Source organism: Sphaeramia orbicularis, chromosome 12 (assembly GCF_902148855.1).
Source record: "Sphaeramia orbicularis chromosome 12, fSphaOr1.1, whole genome shotgun sequence".
Classification (NCBI taxonomy): domain Eukaryota; kingdom Metazoa; phylum Chordata; class Actinopteri; order Kurtiformes; family Apogonidae; genus Sphaeramia; species Sphaeramia orbicularis.
In genome coordinates, this window is record NC_043968.1 from 23,864,354 (window position 1) to 23,881,375 (window position 17,022).

Consider the following 17,022-nt stretch of genomic DNA (forward strand, 5'->3'; position numbering starts at 1 on the left):
CTATGCTGGTTCTCAGCCGCCTTCTGCTTTGAAAGTGACAGAAAGGAAAGGAATGGAATGGAATGGAACAGTGTCCATGGAGGCACTGTAAGTACCGCCTTAAAGGTACAGACCCACAGCTGTACATGGAGATCAAACAGTGATTCCATGCCAGAACAGGTGCTTTATGGGTAAACTGTAGGATATGGCCGGACAATCTAGTATCTGAAAGAAATACCCATGTTCTCTGGATGTTATTCCCTGTACGTATGGAATGTGTGATGGAATGGAGAGGTAGTCTTGAGACAATAGAGTAATGAAATCTACTGTAGCAACAGAAAAAAACTGAATTTTATGGGCGTTAAAATAAACTAGCCTCACAACTGATCTGTGATGAAAAGCAACATATGACAAACACAGCTGAAGGAAGCTGGTTATTCATATGGTGTTATGGATGCACTTATTTTAACGTGAACATTGTTTTGGCTGGGGCTGCCTGAGTGAAAACTGAGTCAAATCAATGGTCAGATGTTAAATTAAGATGGCTTCAATTAAAATACAAAGAAATAGAAAACAGTAGAGGAGCTAGCTTTAAACTAATGATGGACTGAATCTACATAACATGTGAAGTATGACAACTAAACTACAGTGACATTTGGACGTCAACCTCATTCTTTAATCAAAGTTTGTTTTATGTACAAAACTTTAACATTCACAGGAATCTAATGCTATAACTGATTATAATTCAGCAGTAGGAACGTTAAAAAAAATAAATTAAAAAAAAAGCAATAGTCTATCTAAAAATTACAATGCTATGAAAAACCTGTTTAGACTTAATTACATTCCCTGACTGAAACATGCATTAAGATTAACCTCCAGCATTTCCCAGTTTAATTCATAATTTTATGTCAGGATCTTCTGGGAACTAGTTTTAGAATGCCATTAACATTTTTATAAAACACAACAACAGTCAAGTGATTTGGTTTGAATTGCACTTTATTGAAATAAAAGAATATGCCAACTGGCAGGTGGAGGTTGCATGTTGACACACAGACTTCACAACAATTAATTCCCTTCAATTACTGTAGTTTATCATTTATATTCTTTATAACAGCCAGTAGTGATTCTTTGCAATGCATATAGAATTAAAGGTTGACTTATCAAATGGTTCTATTATTCATCTTAATCAAATGAATTGAAGCTGAATCACTGCAGAAGAGTGAAAGTGGTGCCAGACACAACAAACCCCTCCCCTTACACGTATTCAACACACTTTTTGTGGCATCAATCCAGCTGATGTCATCATGTCTGTGCACGTGCTGATGTCAGCATAGACACAAACAGCATAGACAAATTTCGGCCAGTATAAGTAAATGGGGAAAAAAAGATTTAGAAAATTCATAAAAAATTTGAAGTTTGACTTACTTTTTCCAAAATGTAATCACATCTATTCTGGGTCACTGGCAATCTATAAACCCAATTTCGTATGAATTCAATTAATGGCGTTGCTGCAAAAGTGTTAACAAACAAACAAAGAAACAAAACAAACCAAAAACAATACTCCTTGCCTCCCCGTCGGGGGTATGGGGTAATAAAGTTTTAACAAGGATTAACTTTGTCTTTTAGCAATAATTTTAAGGAAATTAGTTATTACAGAATCAAAGGTCAGATATTGATTTGTTGTGTACTAAATGATCTCAAAAAAAGAAAAAAAAAAAGTAAATGAACCATAGACCAATGTATGCTGAGAATCCATCCCATCGACTGCATAAAGTGTTTCCCAATTCCCTTATTTCACCCGTTGTGAAGTCACAATCAAAAACAGATACAGCTTCAGAGGAACAACATCTACATAAAATATATATGTATATAAGTACGAAGATGTGAGGGAAAAGGGGCTACATTTAAGACAACTGCACACAGAGGCTCAGCTCTACACAACAGACTAGTGGGTGCACTGCAGGAGGAACTTAGCGTTGGTCACAACCCACAGATTACCCAGGTCGTAGCTCAGGTGGCTGATGGGCATGCACATTGAGACCGTACTCCAACTGGTGCCGTAAGGGCAGCCGCTGCTGACCCCGTTTCTGTTGAAGGAAAAGATCAAAGGCAAATCAGTGAAACGTTATAAAGTTATACTTCCTCCCACTCCTTTTCCAATGTGCAAATGAAGTCATACTTTGTTTTCATGTACAGGTTTTTCTTTTCTTATAATCTGTTTCATTTGTAAAGAGTAAGTAGGATAACTTTCTTTGTTGCATATTTGAACGAAACTAAACTAAACTAAATGATTGTCTTATAATAAACAGCATCACTGTTTTCATACTCTGATATGTCTACAGACTGCAACTAGATGCTGCATTATTCAAACTGGTGCCAAGAGTCTGAAATATCTTGAGCATTTAATGTATTTTAACATTACAATCTGCAGTTTCTACTCTTTATATGAGCTGATAAATTACCCACTTACATCCTGACTATTAATTTAATATCAATGAATGTTCAGGCATCACACACTGATCTTAGAATCATGTTTGGAAAATACTAAATTGTAATGATCTGTGAATTTTTTATGGTTAAGAGAAGTATTGTACCTTTGGTAGACTTTGCCACTTGTTGTCAATAAGAAGACGGTTCCGTCAGAGCCCGTTTCAATTATTTTCGGGGTGCCCACATGTGATATCTGTCTCCATGAACCTCCGCTACAGGTAGTTGGTGAGACCTGTCAGAAGAAGCATAAGTACATGTGATTGTTATTGTTGTTATGAGACTGGATTTGGTGTTCATTTTTATAATAGCAACACCATCAAGAGTTAAAAAGATTTCACAGAGTTTCTAACCTGTCTAAAATAGAGTCTGGAAGAAGAGTCAATTCCCCAGCATCCATATTGGTTACAGCTGATGTACTTCATACGTATTGACAAGCTGCTCCAGCTCAGGGTTGATGTTGCTTTGAACCTCTGAGCATAGCTACTTCTCAGACAGTAGGTGGCGCTCAAGCTGGATGAAACTGCTGCAAGTTGACCATTACCTCCAGCATCCACCTGGTGCATAGTGATTCCTGGAGATGAAGAAAACACCCAAGTACAGGTTTGTAAAATGAATGTAAACCTCATGATTTTGTAGCTTGTTAAGCATCATAGCAATGATAACTAGACAATTTCCACACGCGGAAATCGTGAGAGGGGCTCGGGGGTCGGGGGTGGTGGTGGTGGGGGGCATGCCAGTTTGAGTCCATGTTCAGGCTGAAGCAGCATGTAGCTGGACAATGACACTGAGAAATGTTGGAGAAACACAGCAGACATGACAGGAGACTGTATTCATTAGATATTGTCATGTGTGACCTGATTGGCTGATGCTGATCACCTGACACCTGAGCTTCAACTGTCTGTGTTCTATACTCTGTCTGCAGCTGAGAACTGAAGAGCTGTGTGTGTGTGTGTGTGAGAGAGAGAGAGAATCAGTTTGAATCAGTTCTATCAGTAATAGGAGGAGAAGGAGAAGTAGTAGAAGTTACAGTAATAGTACTATATGTAGTAGTAGTAATAGTAGTAGTGGTATTTTAGTAGTGGTAGTAGTAGTAATATTTTTAATAGTAGTAGTAGTAGTATTAGTAACATTTTTAGTTGTAGTTGTATTTTTAGTAGTAGTAGTAGTAGTAGTAGTAGTAGTAATCATAGTAGTAACAGCAGTAGTAGTATTAGTAGTAGTATCAGTACTCTAACAGACACCCAGCGTTGCTATGGACTCTCCAGGGTTGCTATGGGAGGAGAAACATGTCAGACTGATTCAGTTTATTGGACACACCTGGGACACACACAGAGCAGTGGGGCTGTTGCCGCAGCAACGGCGCTGCACTGACACACACAGAGAGAGAGACACACAGAGCAGCAGGAATAGACTGAGTGAGGCACTCAGAACAGGTCCCGGAAAACTGCTAATTATGGGAAAACCGTACAAGATAGGTGAAAACCGAAATGACTGTGAGCGTCAGAAGGACCTGGGGAACACACAGATGTAGGTTTTTTTCACGTACTATGAGAAATGACTGAGTTAGAGCAGTGTAAAAACAGTATACTGACCAAGACAAGAAGGAATCCGCTACAATGGAGAGTTAATGGGAGAAAGAAGGGATGAGCCTCCAAACTAGTGCCTGCCATTTCAATTTGAAAAGAGCTAGGTCTTCAAACATGGGTTCATATGAAGCCCAGGAACCATGGCTACGTTTTTGGAAAATGTCATTCACCTGCGATGTATGGTTTGGCCGGGAGGGCGATTTATTCAGAGAATTTTCAGGTGAATTTTCACTGCTCTCACACTCTAGTGTGATGACATCACACACTCTAACTCAGGAAATTTTGAGAATTTTCACTCAACCCAGGGGTTTTTGAAGACTCACCTATTGAAAACCGTAAACCTCATCCTCATACAAAGTACATTCGTGCGGAGAGGACAAAAATGCCTGCGTTTTAAAGTTTAAATGAAGTCTGTAGGTTAAAGTATGGCGAAGTAGTAGTGTCTGGAAAAAAGTGGACTTTTCTGGCTGATTTTTTCCTCTCCCCATTCATTTCTATGGGACTTTTTTTGCATGTTTTTTGCGAATAAGTCTGCGAAAAATTCACGAATCTCTACGAAAAATACATAGCCCGCTATTCCCGATGAAACCGCACGTTTTAATGTATAATTTGCAGGGGTCTTTCCAGCGGTTCGGGCCGCATTAACGGACAAAAATGTGTCCGTAAGATGAAGAATAAAAACTAGACAATTTCCACACGCGGAAATCGTGAGAGGGGCTCGGGGGTCGGGGTGGTGGTGGGGGGGGCACACCAGTTAGAGTCCATGTTCAGGCTGAAGTAGCATGTAGCTGGAGAATGACACTGAGAAATGTTGGAGAAACACAGCAGACATGACAGGAGACTGTATTCATTAGATACTGTCATGTGTGACCTGATTGGCTGATGCTGATCACCTGACACCTGAGCTTCAACTGTCTGTGTTCTATACTCTTTGTGTGTGTGTGTGTGTGTGTGTGTGTGTGTGTGTGTGTGTGTGCATGTGTGTGCGTGTGTGTGAGGGTGTGTGTGTGTGTGTGTGTGTGAGAGAGAGAGAGAGAGAACTGATTGAAACTGATTCTATCAGTAATAAGAGGAGAAGGAGAAGTAGTAGAAGTAAAAGTAATACTAGTATTTGTAGTAGTAGTAATAGAAGTAGTGGTATTTTTAATACTAGTAGTAGTAGCTTCCACAGCGACGGCGCTGCACTGACACACACACAGAATGAAACTGAAACAGAGCAGAAGGAATAGGCTGAGACTGGAGCAGAACAGGTCCCAAGAAACTGCTAATTACTGGAAAACTGTAAAAGATAGGAGAAAACTGAAATGACCGTGAGAGTCAGAGAGACCTGGGGAACACAAAGATATAGGTTTTTTTTCCAGTACTGTGAAAAATGACCGTGTTAGGGCAGTTTTAAAACAGTCAACTGACCAAGACAAGAAGGAATCCGCTACAATGGAGAGTTAATGGGAGAAAGAAGGGATGAGCCTCCAAACTAGTGCCTTCCATTTCACTTTAAAAAGAGCTAGCTCTTCAAACATGGGTTCATATGAAGCCCAGGAACCATGGCTATGTTTTTGGAAAAGATCATTCACCTGCGATGTATCATTTGGCCAGGAGGGCGATTTATTCAGAGAATTTTCAGTTGAATTTTCTCTGCTCTTCCACTCTAGCGTGATGACATCACACACTCTAACTCAGGAAATTTGGACAATTTTCACTCAACCCAGGGGTTTTTGAAGACTCACCTATTGAAAACCGTAAACCCCATCCTCATACCAAGTACATTCATGCGGAGAGGACAAAAAAGCCTGCGTTTTAAAGTTTAAATGAAGTCTGTAGGTCAAAGTATGGCGAAGTAGTAGCGTCTGGAAAAAAGTGGACTTTTCTGGCTGATTTTTTCCTCTCCCCATTAGTTGTAGTCATGTGTGACCTGATTGGCTGATGCTGATCACCTGACACCTGAGCTTCAACTGTCTGTGTTCTATACTCTGTGTGTGTGTGTGTGTGTGTGTGTGTGTGTGTGTGTGTGTGTGTGTGTGTATGAGAAAGAATCAGTTTGAATCAGTTTATTCTATCAGTAAAAGGAGGAGAAGTAGAAGGAGAAGTAGTAAGAGAAGTAGTATTTTTAGTAGTAGTGGTAGTAGTAGTTGTAGTAGTAGTAGTATTTTTAGTAATACTAGTAGTAGTATTTTTAGTAGTAGTAGTAGGAAAAGTAGTTTTCATAGTAGTAGTAGTATTTGTAGTAGTAGTAGTAGTATTTTTATGAGTAGTAGTAGTAATAGTAGTCATATTTTTAGTAATAGTAGTAGTACTTTCAGTAGTAGTGGTTGTATTTTTAGTAGTAGTAGTAGTTATCATAGTAGTAAAAGTAATAGTAGTGGTATCAGTACTGTCTCACACACCCAGCGTTGCTATGGACTCTCCAGGGTTGCTATGGGAGGAGAAACATGTCAGACTGATTCAGTTTATTGGACACACCTGGGACACAGAGCAGAGGGGCTGTTGCCGCAGCAACGGCGCTGCACTGACACACACAGAGAGAGAGAGACACACAGAGCAGCAGGAATAGACTGAGTGAGGCACTCAGAATAGGTCCCGGAAAACTGCTAATTATGGGAAAACCGTAAAAGATAGGTGAAAACCGAAATGACCGTGAGCGTCAGAAGGACCTGGGGAACACACAGATGTAGTTTTTTTTCACGTACTGTGAGAAATGACTGAGTTAGAGCAGTGTAAAAACAGTATACTGACCAAGACAAGAAGGAATCCGCTACAATGGAGAGTTAATGGGAGAAAGAAGGGATGAGCCTCCAAACTAGTGCCTGCCATTTCACTTTAAAAAGAGCTAGGTCTTCAAACATGGGTTCATATGAAGCCCAGGAACCATGGCTACGTTTTTGGAAAATGTCATTCACCTGCGATGTATGGTTTGGCCGGGAGGGCGATTTATTCAGAGAATTTTCAGGTGAATTTTCACTGCTCTCACACTCTAGTGTGATGACATCACCCACTCTAACTCAGGAAATTTTGAGAATTTTCACTCAACCCAGGGGTTTTTGAAGACTCACCTATTGAAAACCGTAAACCCCATCCTCATACAAAGTACATTCGTGCGGAGAGGACAAAAATGCCTGCGTTTTAAAGTTTAAATGAAGTCTGTAGGTGAAAGTATGGTGAAGTAGTAGTGTCTGGAAAAAAGTGGACTTTTCTGGCTGATTTTTTCATCTCCCCATTCATTTCTATGGGACTTTTTTCGCGTGTTTTTCGCGAATAACTCTGCGAAACATTCACGAATCTCTATGAAAATAACATAGCACACTATTCCCGATGAAACCGCACGTTTTAATGTATATTGTGCAGGGGTCTGTCCAGCGGTTCGGGCCGTATTAACGGACAAAAAAGTGTCCGGAAGATGAAGAAAAATAATAATAATAAACGAGCGGAAGAACAATAGGTGCTCGTGGCTTCGCCACGAGCACCTCTCTCCCATTGCTTTGCAATGGGGGAGAGGTGCTCGTGTCGATGCCCGAGCCCCTAACTAGACAATTTCCACACGCGGAAATCGTGAGAGGGGCTCGGGGGTCGGGGGTGGTGGTGGGGGGGGCATGCCAGTTTGAGTCCATGTTCAGGCTGAAGCAGCATGTAGCTGGACAATGACACTGAGAAATGTTGGAGAAACACAGCAGACATGACAGGAGACTGTATTCATTAGATATTGTCATGTGTGACCTGATTGGCTAATGCTGATCACCTGACACCTGAGCTTCAACTGTCTGTGTTCTATACTCTGTCTGCAGCTGAGAACTGAAGAGCTGTGTGTGTGTGTGTGTGTGTGTGTGTGTGTGTGTGTGTGTATGAGAAAGAATCAGTTTGAATCAGTTTATTCTATCAGTAAAAGGAGGAGAAGTAGAAGGAGAAGTAGTAATAGAAGTAGTATTTTTAGTGGTAGTGGTAGTAGTAGTTGTAGTAGTAGTAGTAGTATTTTTAGTAATACTAGTAGTAGTATTTTTAGTAGTACTAGTAGTAGAAGTAGTTTTCATAGTAGTAGTAGTATTTGTAGTAGTAGTAGTATTTTTATTAGTAGTAGTAGTAATAGTAGTCGTATTTTTAGTAATAGTAGTAGTACTTTCAGTAGTAGTGGTTGTATTTTTAGTAGTAGTAGTAGTTATCATAGTAGTAAAAGTAATAGTAGTGGTATCAGTACTGTCTCACACACCCAGCGTTGCTATGGACTCTCCAGGGTTGCTATGGGAGGAGAAACATGTCAGACTGATTCAGTTTATTGGACACACCTGGGACACAGAGCAGAGGGGCTGTTGCCGCAGCAACGGCGCTGCACTGACACACACAGAGAGAGAGACACACAGAGCAGCAGGAAAAGGCTGAGTGAGTCACTCAGAACAGGTCCCGGAAAACTGCTAATTATGGGAAAACCATAAAAGATAGGTGAAAACCGAAATGACCGTGAGCGTCAGAAGGACCTGGGGAACACACAGATGTAGGTTTTTTTCACATACTGTGAGAAATGACTGAGTTAGAGCAGTTTAAAAACAGTCAACTGACCAAGACAAGAAGGAACCTGCTACAATGGAGAGTTAATGGAGGAAAGAAGGGATGAGCCTCCAAACTAGTGCCTGTCATTTCACTTTAAAAAGAGCTAGGTCTTCAAACATGGATTCATATGAAGCCCAGGAAACATGGCTACGTTTTTGGAAAAGATCATTCACCTGCGATGTATGGTTTGGCCGGGAGGGCGATTTATTCAGAGAATTTTCAGTTGAATTTTCTCTGCTCTCACACTCTAGTGTGATGACATCACCCACTCTAACTCAGGAAATTTTGAGAATTTTCACTCAACCCAGGGGTTTTTGAAGACTCACCTATAGAAAACCGTAAACCCCATCTTCATACAAAGTACATTCGTGCGGAGAGGACAAAAATGCCTGCGTTTTAAAGTTTAAATGAAGTCTGTAGGTGAAAGTATGGCGAAGTAGTAGTGTCTGGAAAAAAGTGGACTTTTCTGGCAGATTTTTTCCTCTTCCCATTCATTTCTATGGGACCTTTTTCGCATGTTTTTTGCGAATAAGTCTGCGAAAAATTCACGAATCTCTACGAAAAATACATAGCCCGCTATTCCCGATGAAACCGCACGTTTTAATGTATAATTTGCAGGGGTCTTTCCAGCGGTTCGGGCCGCATTAACGGACAAAAAAGTGTCCGGAAGATGAAGAAAAACTAGACAATTTCCACACGCGGAAATCGTGAGAGGGGCTCGGGGGTCGGGGGGGCATGTCGGTTCGACGTTGCCAAAGACTTAATGGCCGGAGGGGAATTCTGTGTTCTGAACCCCCATTCACTTTATATGGACAAGCTGAGTGCCAAAGTTTGGCGGCTGACGGACGTCACCATTAGTAGTAGTAATAGAAGTAATTGTAGTATTTTTAGTAGTAGTAGTAATTTTAGTAGTAGAGGTAGTATCTTTAGTAGTATTTTTAGTACTAGTAGTAGTAGTAGTGGTATTTTTAATAGTAGTAGTAGTTGTAGTTGCCACAGCAACGGCGCTGCACTGACACACAGAGAATGAAACTAACACACAGACCAGCAGGAATAGGCATATACTGGAGCAGAACAGGTCCCAATCAACTGGTAATTATGGGAAAACCGTAAAAGATAGGAGAAAATTGAAATGACCGTGAGCGTCAGAGAGACCTGGGGAACATACAGTTGTAGGTTTTTTCCCGTACTGTGAAAAATGACTGAGTTAGGGCAGTTTAAAAACAGTCAACTGACCAAGACAAGAAGGAATCCACTACAATGGAGAGTTAATGGGAGAAAGAAGGGATGAGCCTCCAAACTAGTGCCTGTCATTTCACTTTAAAAAGAGCTAGGTCTTCAAACATGGGTTCATATGAAGCCCAGGAACCATGGCTACGTTTTTGGAAAAGATCATTTGCCTGCGATGTATCGTTTGGCCAGGAAAGCGATTTATTCAGAGAATTTTCAGTTGAATTTGCACTGCTCTTCCACTCTAGTGTGATGACATCACACACTCTAACTCAAGAAATTTGGACAATTTTCACTCAACCCAGGGTTTTTTGAAGACTCATCTATTGAAAACCGTAAACCCCATCCTCATACCAAGTACATTCGTGCGGAGAGGATAAAAAGGCCTGCGTTTTAAAGTTTCAATGAAGTCTGTAGGTCAAAGTATGGCGAAGTAGTAGTGTCTGGAAAAAAGTGGACTTTTCTGGCAGATTTTTTCCTCTCCCCATTAGTTGTAGTCATGTGTGACCTGATTGGCTGATGCTGATCACCTGACACCTGAGCTTCAACTGTCTGTGTTCTATACTCTGTGTGTGTGTGTGTGTGTGTGTGTGTGTGTGTGTGTGTGTGTGTGCGTGTGTGTGTGTGTGTGTGTATGAGAGAGAATCAGTTTGAATCAGTTTATTCTATCAGTAAAAGGAGGAGAAATAGAAGGAGAAGTAGTAATAGAAGTAGTATTTTTAGTAGTAGTGGTAGTAGTAGTTGTAGTAGTATTTGCAGTAGTAGTAGTATTTTTAGTAATACTAGTAGTATTATTTTTAGTAGTAGTAGTAGTAGAAGTAGTTTTCATAGTAGTAGTAGTATTTGTAGTAGTAGTAGTATTTTTATTAGTAGTAGTAGTAATAGTAGTCGTATTTTTAGTAATAGTAGTAGTACTTTCAGTAGTAGTGGTTTTATTTTTAGTAGTAGTAGTAGTTATCATAGTAGTAAAAGTAATAGTAGTCGTATCAGTACTGTCTCACACACCCAGCGTTGCTATGGACTCTCCAGGGTTGCTATGGGAGGAGAAACATGTCAGACTGATTCAGTTTATTGGACACACCTGGGACACAGAGCAGAGGGGCTGTTGCCGCAGCAACGGCGCTGCACTGACACACACAGAGAGAGAGAGACACACAGAGCAGCAGGAATAGACTGAGTGAGTCACTCAGAATAGGTCCCGGAAAACTGCTAATTATGGGAAAACCGTAAAAGATAGGTGAAAACCGAAATGACCGTGAGCGTCAGAAGGACCTGGGGAAAACACAGATGTAGGTTTTTTTCATATACTGTGAGAAATGACTGAGTTAGAGCAGTTTAAAAACAGTCAACTGACCAAGACAAGTAAGAATTCGCTACAATGGAGAGTTAATGGGGGAAAGAAGGGATGAGTCTCCAAACTAGTGCCTGTCATTTCACTTTAAAAAGAGCTAGGTCTTCAAACATGGGTTCATATGAAGCCCAGGAAACATGGCTACGTTTTTGGAAAAGATCATTCACCTGCGATGTATGGTTTGGCCGGGAGGGCGATTTATTCAGAGAATTTTCAGTTGAATTTTCGCTGCTCTCACACTCTAGTGTGATGACATCACCCACTCTAACTCAGGAAATTTTGAGAATTTTCACTCAACCCAGGGGTTTTTGAAGACTCACCTATTGAAAACCGTAAACCCCATCCTCATACCAAGTACATTCGTGTGGAGAGGACAAAAATGCCTGCGTTTTAAAGTTTAAATGAAGTCTGTAGGTGAAAGTATGGCAAAGTAGTAGTGTCTGGAAAAAAGTGGAGTTTTCTGGCTGATTTTTTCATCTCCCCATTCATTTCTATGGGACTTTTTTTGCGTGTTTTTCGCGAATAACTCTGCGAAAAATTCACGAATCTCTACGAAAATAACATAGCACACGAGTCACAATGAAACCGCACGTTTTAATGTATAATTTGCAGGGGTCTTTCCAGCGGTTCGGGCCGCATTAACGGACAAAAAAGTGGCGGAAGATGAAAAATAAAAATAAGTATAAACGAGCGGAAGAACAATAGGTGCTCGTGGCTTCGCCACGAGCACCTCTCTCCCATTGCTTTGCAATGGGGGAGAGGTGCTCGTGTCGATGCCCGAGCCCCTAATAACTAGACAATTTCCACACGCGGAAATCGTGAGAGGGGCTCGGGGGTCGGGGGTGGTGGTGGGGGGGGCATGCCAGTTTGAGTCCATGTTCAGGCTGAAGCAGCATGTAGCTGGACAATGACACTGAGAAATGTTGGAGAAACACAGCAGACATGACAGGAGACTGTATTCATTAGATATTGTCATGTGTGACCTGATTGGCTGATGCTGATCACCTGACACCTGAGCTTCAACTGTCTGTGTTCTATACTCTGTCTGCAGCTGAGAACTGAAGAGCTGTGAGTGTGTGTATGTGTGTGTGAGTGTGTATGTGTGTGTGTGTGTGTGTGAGAGAGAGAGAGAGAATCAGTTTGAATCAGTTCTATCAGTAATAGGAGGAGAAGGAGAAGTAGTAGAAGTTACAGTAATAGTACTATATGTAGTAGTAGTAATAGTAGTAGTGGTATTTTTAGTAGTGGTAGTAGTAGTAGTAGTAATATTTTAATAGTAGTAGTAGTAGTATTAGTAACATTTTTAGTTGTAGTTGTATTTTTAGTAGTAGTAGTAGTAGTAGTAGTAGTAATCATAGTAGTAACAGCAGTACTAGTATTAGTAGTAGTATCAGTACTGTCTCTCACACACACAGCGTTGCTATGGACTCTCCAGGGTTGCTATGGGAGGAGAAACATGTCAGACTGATTCGGTTTATTGGACACACCTGGGACACAGAGCAGTGGGGCTGTTGCCGCAGCAACGGCGCTGCACTGACACACACAGAGAGAGAGAGACACACAGAGCAGCAGGAATAGACTGAGTGAGGCACTCAGAACAGGTCCCGGAAAACTGCTAATTATGGGAAAACCGTAAACATAGGTGAAAACCGAAATGACCGTGAGCGTCAGAAGGACCTGGGGAACACACAGATGTAGGTTTTTTTCACGTCCTGTGAGAAATGACTGAGTTAGAGCAGTGTAAAAACAGTCAACTGACCAAGACAAGAAGGAACCCGCTACAATGGAGAGTTAATGGGGGAAAGAAGGGACTTGCCTCCAAACTAGTGCCTGTCATTTCACTTTAAAAAGAGCTAGGTCTTCAAACATGGATTCATATGAAGCCCAGGAAACATGGCTACGTTTTTGGAAAAGATCATTCACCTGCGATCTATGGTTTGGCCGGGAGGGCGATTTATTCAGAGAATTTTCAGTTGAATTTTCTCTGCTCTCACACTCTAGTGTGATGACATCACCCACTCTAACTCAGGAAATTTTGAGAATTTTCACTCAACCCAGGGGTTTTTGAAGACTCACCTATAGAAAACCGTAAACCCCATCTTCATACAAAGTACATTCGTGCGGAGAGGACAAAAATGCCTGCGTTTTGAAGTTTAAATGAAGTCTGTAGGTGAAAGTATGGCGAAGTAGTAGTGTCTGGAAAAAAGTGGACTTTTCTGGCAGATTTTTTCCTCTCCCCATTCATTTCTATGGGACTTTTTTCGCATGTTTTTTGCGAATAAGTCTGCGAAAAATTCACGAATCTCTACGAAAAATACATAGCCCGCTATTCCCGATGAAACCGCACGTTTTAATGTATAATTTGCAGGGGTCTTTCCAGCGGTTCGGGCCGCATTAACGGACAAAAAAGTGGCGGAAGATGAAAAATAAAAATAAGTATAAACGAGCGGAAGAACAATAGGTGCTCGTGGCTTCGCCACGAGCACCTCTCTCCCATTGCTTTGCAATGGGGGAGAGGTGCTCGTGTCGATGCCCGAGCCCCTAATAAACGAGCGGAAGAACAATAGGTGCTCGTGGCTTCGCCACGAGCACCTCTCTCCCATTGCTTTGCAATGGGGGAGAGGTGCTCGTGTCGATGCCCGAGCCCCTAATAATATAATATAGTACCATTGGCCTGAACAAAGTTGCCTGCAATGTATTTGTAGACTTTGCTTGTTGTGGAAACACCCCATAGTCCTGCAGGTCCAACAGTCAGGTGCTTGAAGTAGGTTGAGCCCAAGGAATACCAGGAGTTTCTTGCCAGGAAGTAACCGCGGTTGTAGCGGTCTCTTCCAACCACCATACCATTCCCTGCATCAATCTGTTCTACATTATACAGACGTGGAGCCTCCTTACACGACCAGGCTGTGCAGGAAAAAACACATGATTACTGAAGTGTGTTGCAACATCTATTATAAGAAAACAACACAGTTTTGAAGAAATAAACTGTAAATTGTGTCATCAGAAAATAACATACCATGGCTGATGGCTATGCAGCAAATCACCAGCAAGAAGGTTGCGACAGCTTTCATGATGCCTCTTTGTTTGCACTTCCCAGTCGACCTCTGTATCTCTGTGGAGCTGCAGTCCTACATCACCTCAGATGCATCCTCCTTATATACCCAACTATGGAATCTGTCACTGGGAGACACAACTGGTTCTTCAATGTGTTCAAGGAAATCAGGAGGAAGGTTGGATTTACAGTAACAGGTCATGTGAAGTACTTTCTGTTTAATAGCTTTTGTTCTGCACACTGAAAAACAATACCACACATTCCTACACATCCCGATTTAGATTTTCTCAAATCAAAAAAAACTATTTAATAGTGAGTAAATTATATCCTTTTAAAATAAAATTGAACTGTAAAGATGTATTATAAATGCAGGTATAGATGGATACAAATGAAAGCAGTTCTTTTTAATGGATTTTTGCACAATTTTATCACAGAAATAGCCAGAAAAATGTATTTTCTGGACAAGATTTCTATCTTCCTGCTTATGCAATGATTTTTAAAAAAATTTATTTATTTTTATTTTATTTTATTTTATTTCGAACATGCAAAGAAAAATAAGACAAAACAAAGCAAATTAAGACATAAACAAAATAACATTTAAATGGACAGAATCTATCTTCAAGCACATACAAGTCTGAGTATTGCATGGTCGAAAAGGAGTAGGAAGAAGTATAAACTTATTTAATCCTACCCCTCAGTGCTTTTACACCTTTATCATTAACTTAATACAACAATCAGCCTATACTATTTCCCTAATTTTAGCATCAAACCACAACAATCCATAATACAGTAAGTGAATAATCCACAACAGTATGTTCATGTCAGTACAGTCATACAAAGACTCAACAAATCAAACATTTTCTTCAATAATTACAGCAGATTTATCAGTACAACATCATTCATAAACAAACAGGCCTCATTGTCATTATTAAATACTGTACCTCTCAAGAATCAATTCTTTATATCTTTTTTTAAACTGAATTATGTTTGATATTTTATCTCCACACACAATTTGTTCCACAGTTTTACTCCACAAATGGTGATACAGAAACTTTTTAATGTAGTGTATACTTTATGAATCTTTAAATTTAATTTTCCCCGTAAATCATAGCCTCCCTCTCTTTCACAAAACATTTCTTGAATATTAAATTTTATTAAATATTAAATATTATGTATTATATTAAATATATACATCATTATTGGAATGAGAAATTTTCTTTTCAGTCATGTAGATTACCTCATCAAACTTACTTTTCTTGTAGCTAGACTATTTGGGTGGTTAAAATAATCACTTTACAAGGTTAAAAAAAATCCTGCAACACAGTATTTTCTTAATAATTGTTTCATGTTTTGTCTTTTAACCAACCCAGTGTCTGCAAAAGTGGAGGTGTTTGTAGGTCAAAGCACAGTTCACATATGACTGACGGTAAAGGTAAAAATGAAAGAATTCACGGCACACTTTCAAACAAAGAAGGATTACTGAAATAAGAAACTCCCTTACCAGGAAGTTTAGGCACGTGCCCATTGGGTCACGTATCAAAATACAACTAATCACACTTAACCAGCGTACCATTGTTTGAAGTCTGAAAAGGGAGGGTCAGGTCTAGTTTAACACTGCTCGATTCATGTTACTGAAGAAAGCGTCTCTGTTTTATTTGAATTGTTCTACTAGTTTGGCAGGTTGGGTTGCTGAGCAAGTATGATCTCACACCTGACAACAAGAGCATAAAAATATGTATAAGCCCTATTGTCAAAATTGAACTCAAATATTATCAGTAACAACCAGTTATTTTGTTATTTGTCATTGAATGATGTTTGTTTCTTTGAACCTGCGCTCTCATTGGCTGACATTATGCGAATCTGCGCTCTCACTGGCTGACGTTCTTTGTACCTGCGCTGTCATTGGCTGATGTTTGACTAATGTTCTGTGAACCTGCACTCTCATTGGCTAATGTTCTGTGTACCTGCGCTTTCATTCGCTGACATTCTGTGAACCTGCGCTCTCATTGGCTGACATTTGGCTGATGTTCTGTGTACCTTGGCTCTCATTGGCTGATGTTCTGTGTGCCTGCGCTCTCATTGGCTGATGTTATGTATACCTGTGTTCTCATTGGCTGACATTCTGTGTGCCTGTGCTGTCATTGGCTGACGTTCTGTGTGCCTGCGCTGTCATTGGCTGACGTTCTACGTGCCTGCGCTGTCATTGGTTGACGTTCTGCGTGCCTGTGCTCTCATTGGCTGACGTTCTACGTGCCTGCGCTGTCATTGGTTGACATTCTGCGTGCCTGCACTGTCATTGGTTGACATTCTGCGTGCCTGCGCTGTCATTGGCTGACGTTCTGTGTGCCTGCGCAGTCATTGGCTGACATTCTGTGTGTCTGGGCTCTCACTGGCTGCTGTTCTGTGTACCTGTGTTCTCATTGGCTGACATTCTGTGTGCCTGCTCTGTCATTGGCTGATGTTTGGCTGATGTTCTGTGAACCTGCGCTCTCATTGGTTGATGTTCTGTATACCTGTGGTCTCATTGGCTGACATTCTGTGTGTCTCCGCTGTCATTGACTGTCGTTCTGTGTACCTGGGCTCTCATTGGCTGATGTTCTGTGTGCCTACGCTGTCAGTGACTGACATTCTGTGTGTCTGTGCTTTCATTGGCTAATGTTGTACGTACCTGCACATCAAGCTGGCATCATGCTGAGGTCACGTTTACACATTTAAAATACTGACGGGCAAAAAAGACTTTAAAATGATATGTTACAACAGAGCCGTTACACCATCTGCAAACCATTATGTAAAGGTAA

At 40.7% G+C, this 17,022-nt stretch overlaps 1 protein-coding gene across 1 annotated transcript; it reads right to left on the reverse strand.

Moving 5' to 3' along the window:
- Positions 1-1,437: 1,437 nt before the first annotated feature.
- On the reverse strand, positions 1,438-14,291 carry LOC115430146 (fish-egg lectin-like). Its single transcript, XM_030150044.1, has 5 exons — positions 14,189-14,291; positions 13,840-14,076; positions 2,820-3,040; positions 2,574-2,701; positions 1,438-2,066 (listed from the first exon to the last, which is right to left on the reverse strand). The coding sequence occupies exons 1-5, from the start codon at positions 14,241-14,243 to the stop codon at positions 1,925-1,927; spliced, it is 783 nt and encodes a 260-aa protein (XP_030005904.1). The 5' UTR covers positions 14,244-14,291; the 3' UTR covers positions 1,438-1,924.
- Between the last annotated feature and the right edge of the window lie 2,731 nt (positions 14,292-17,022).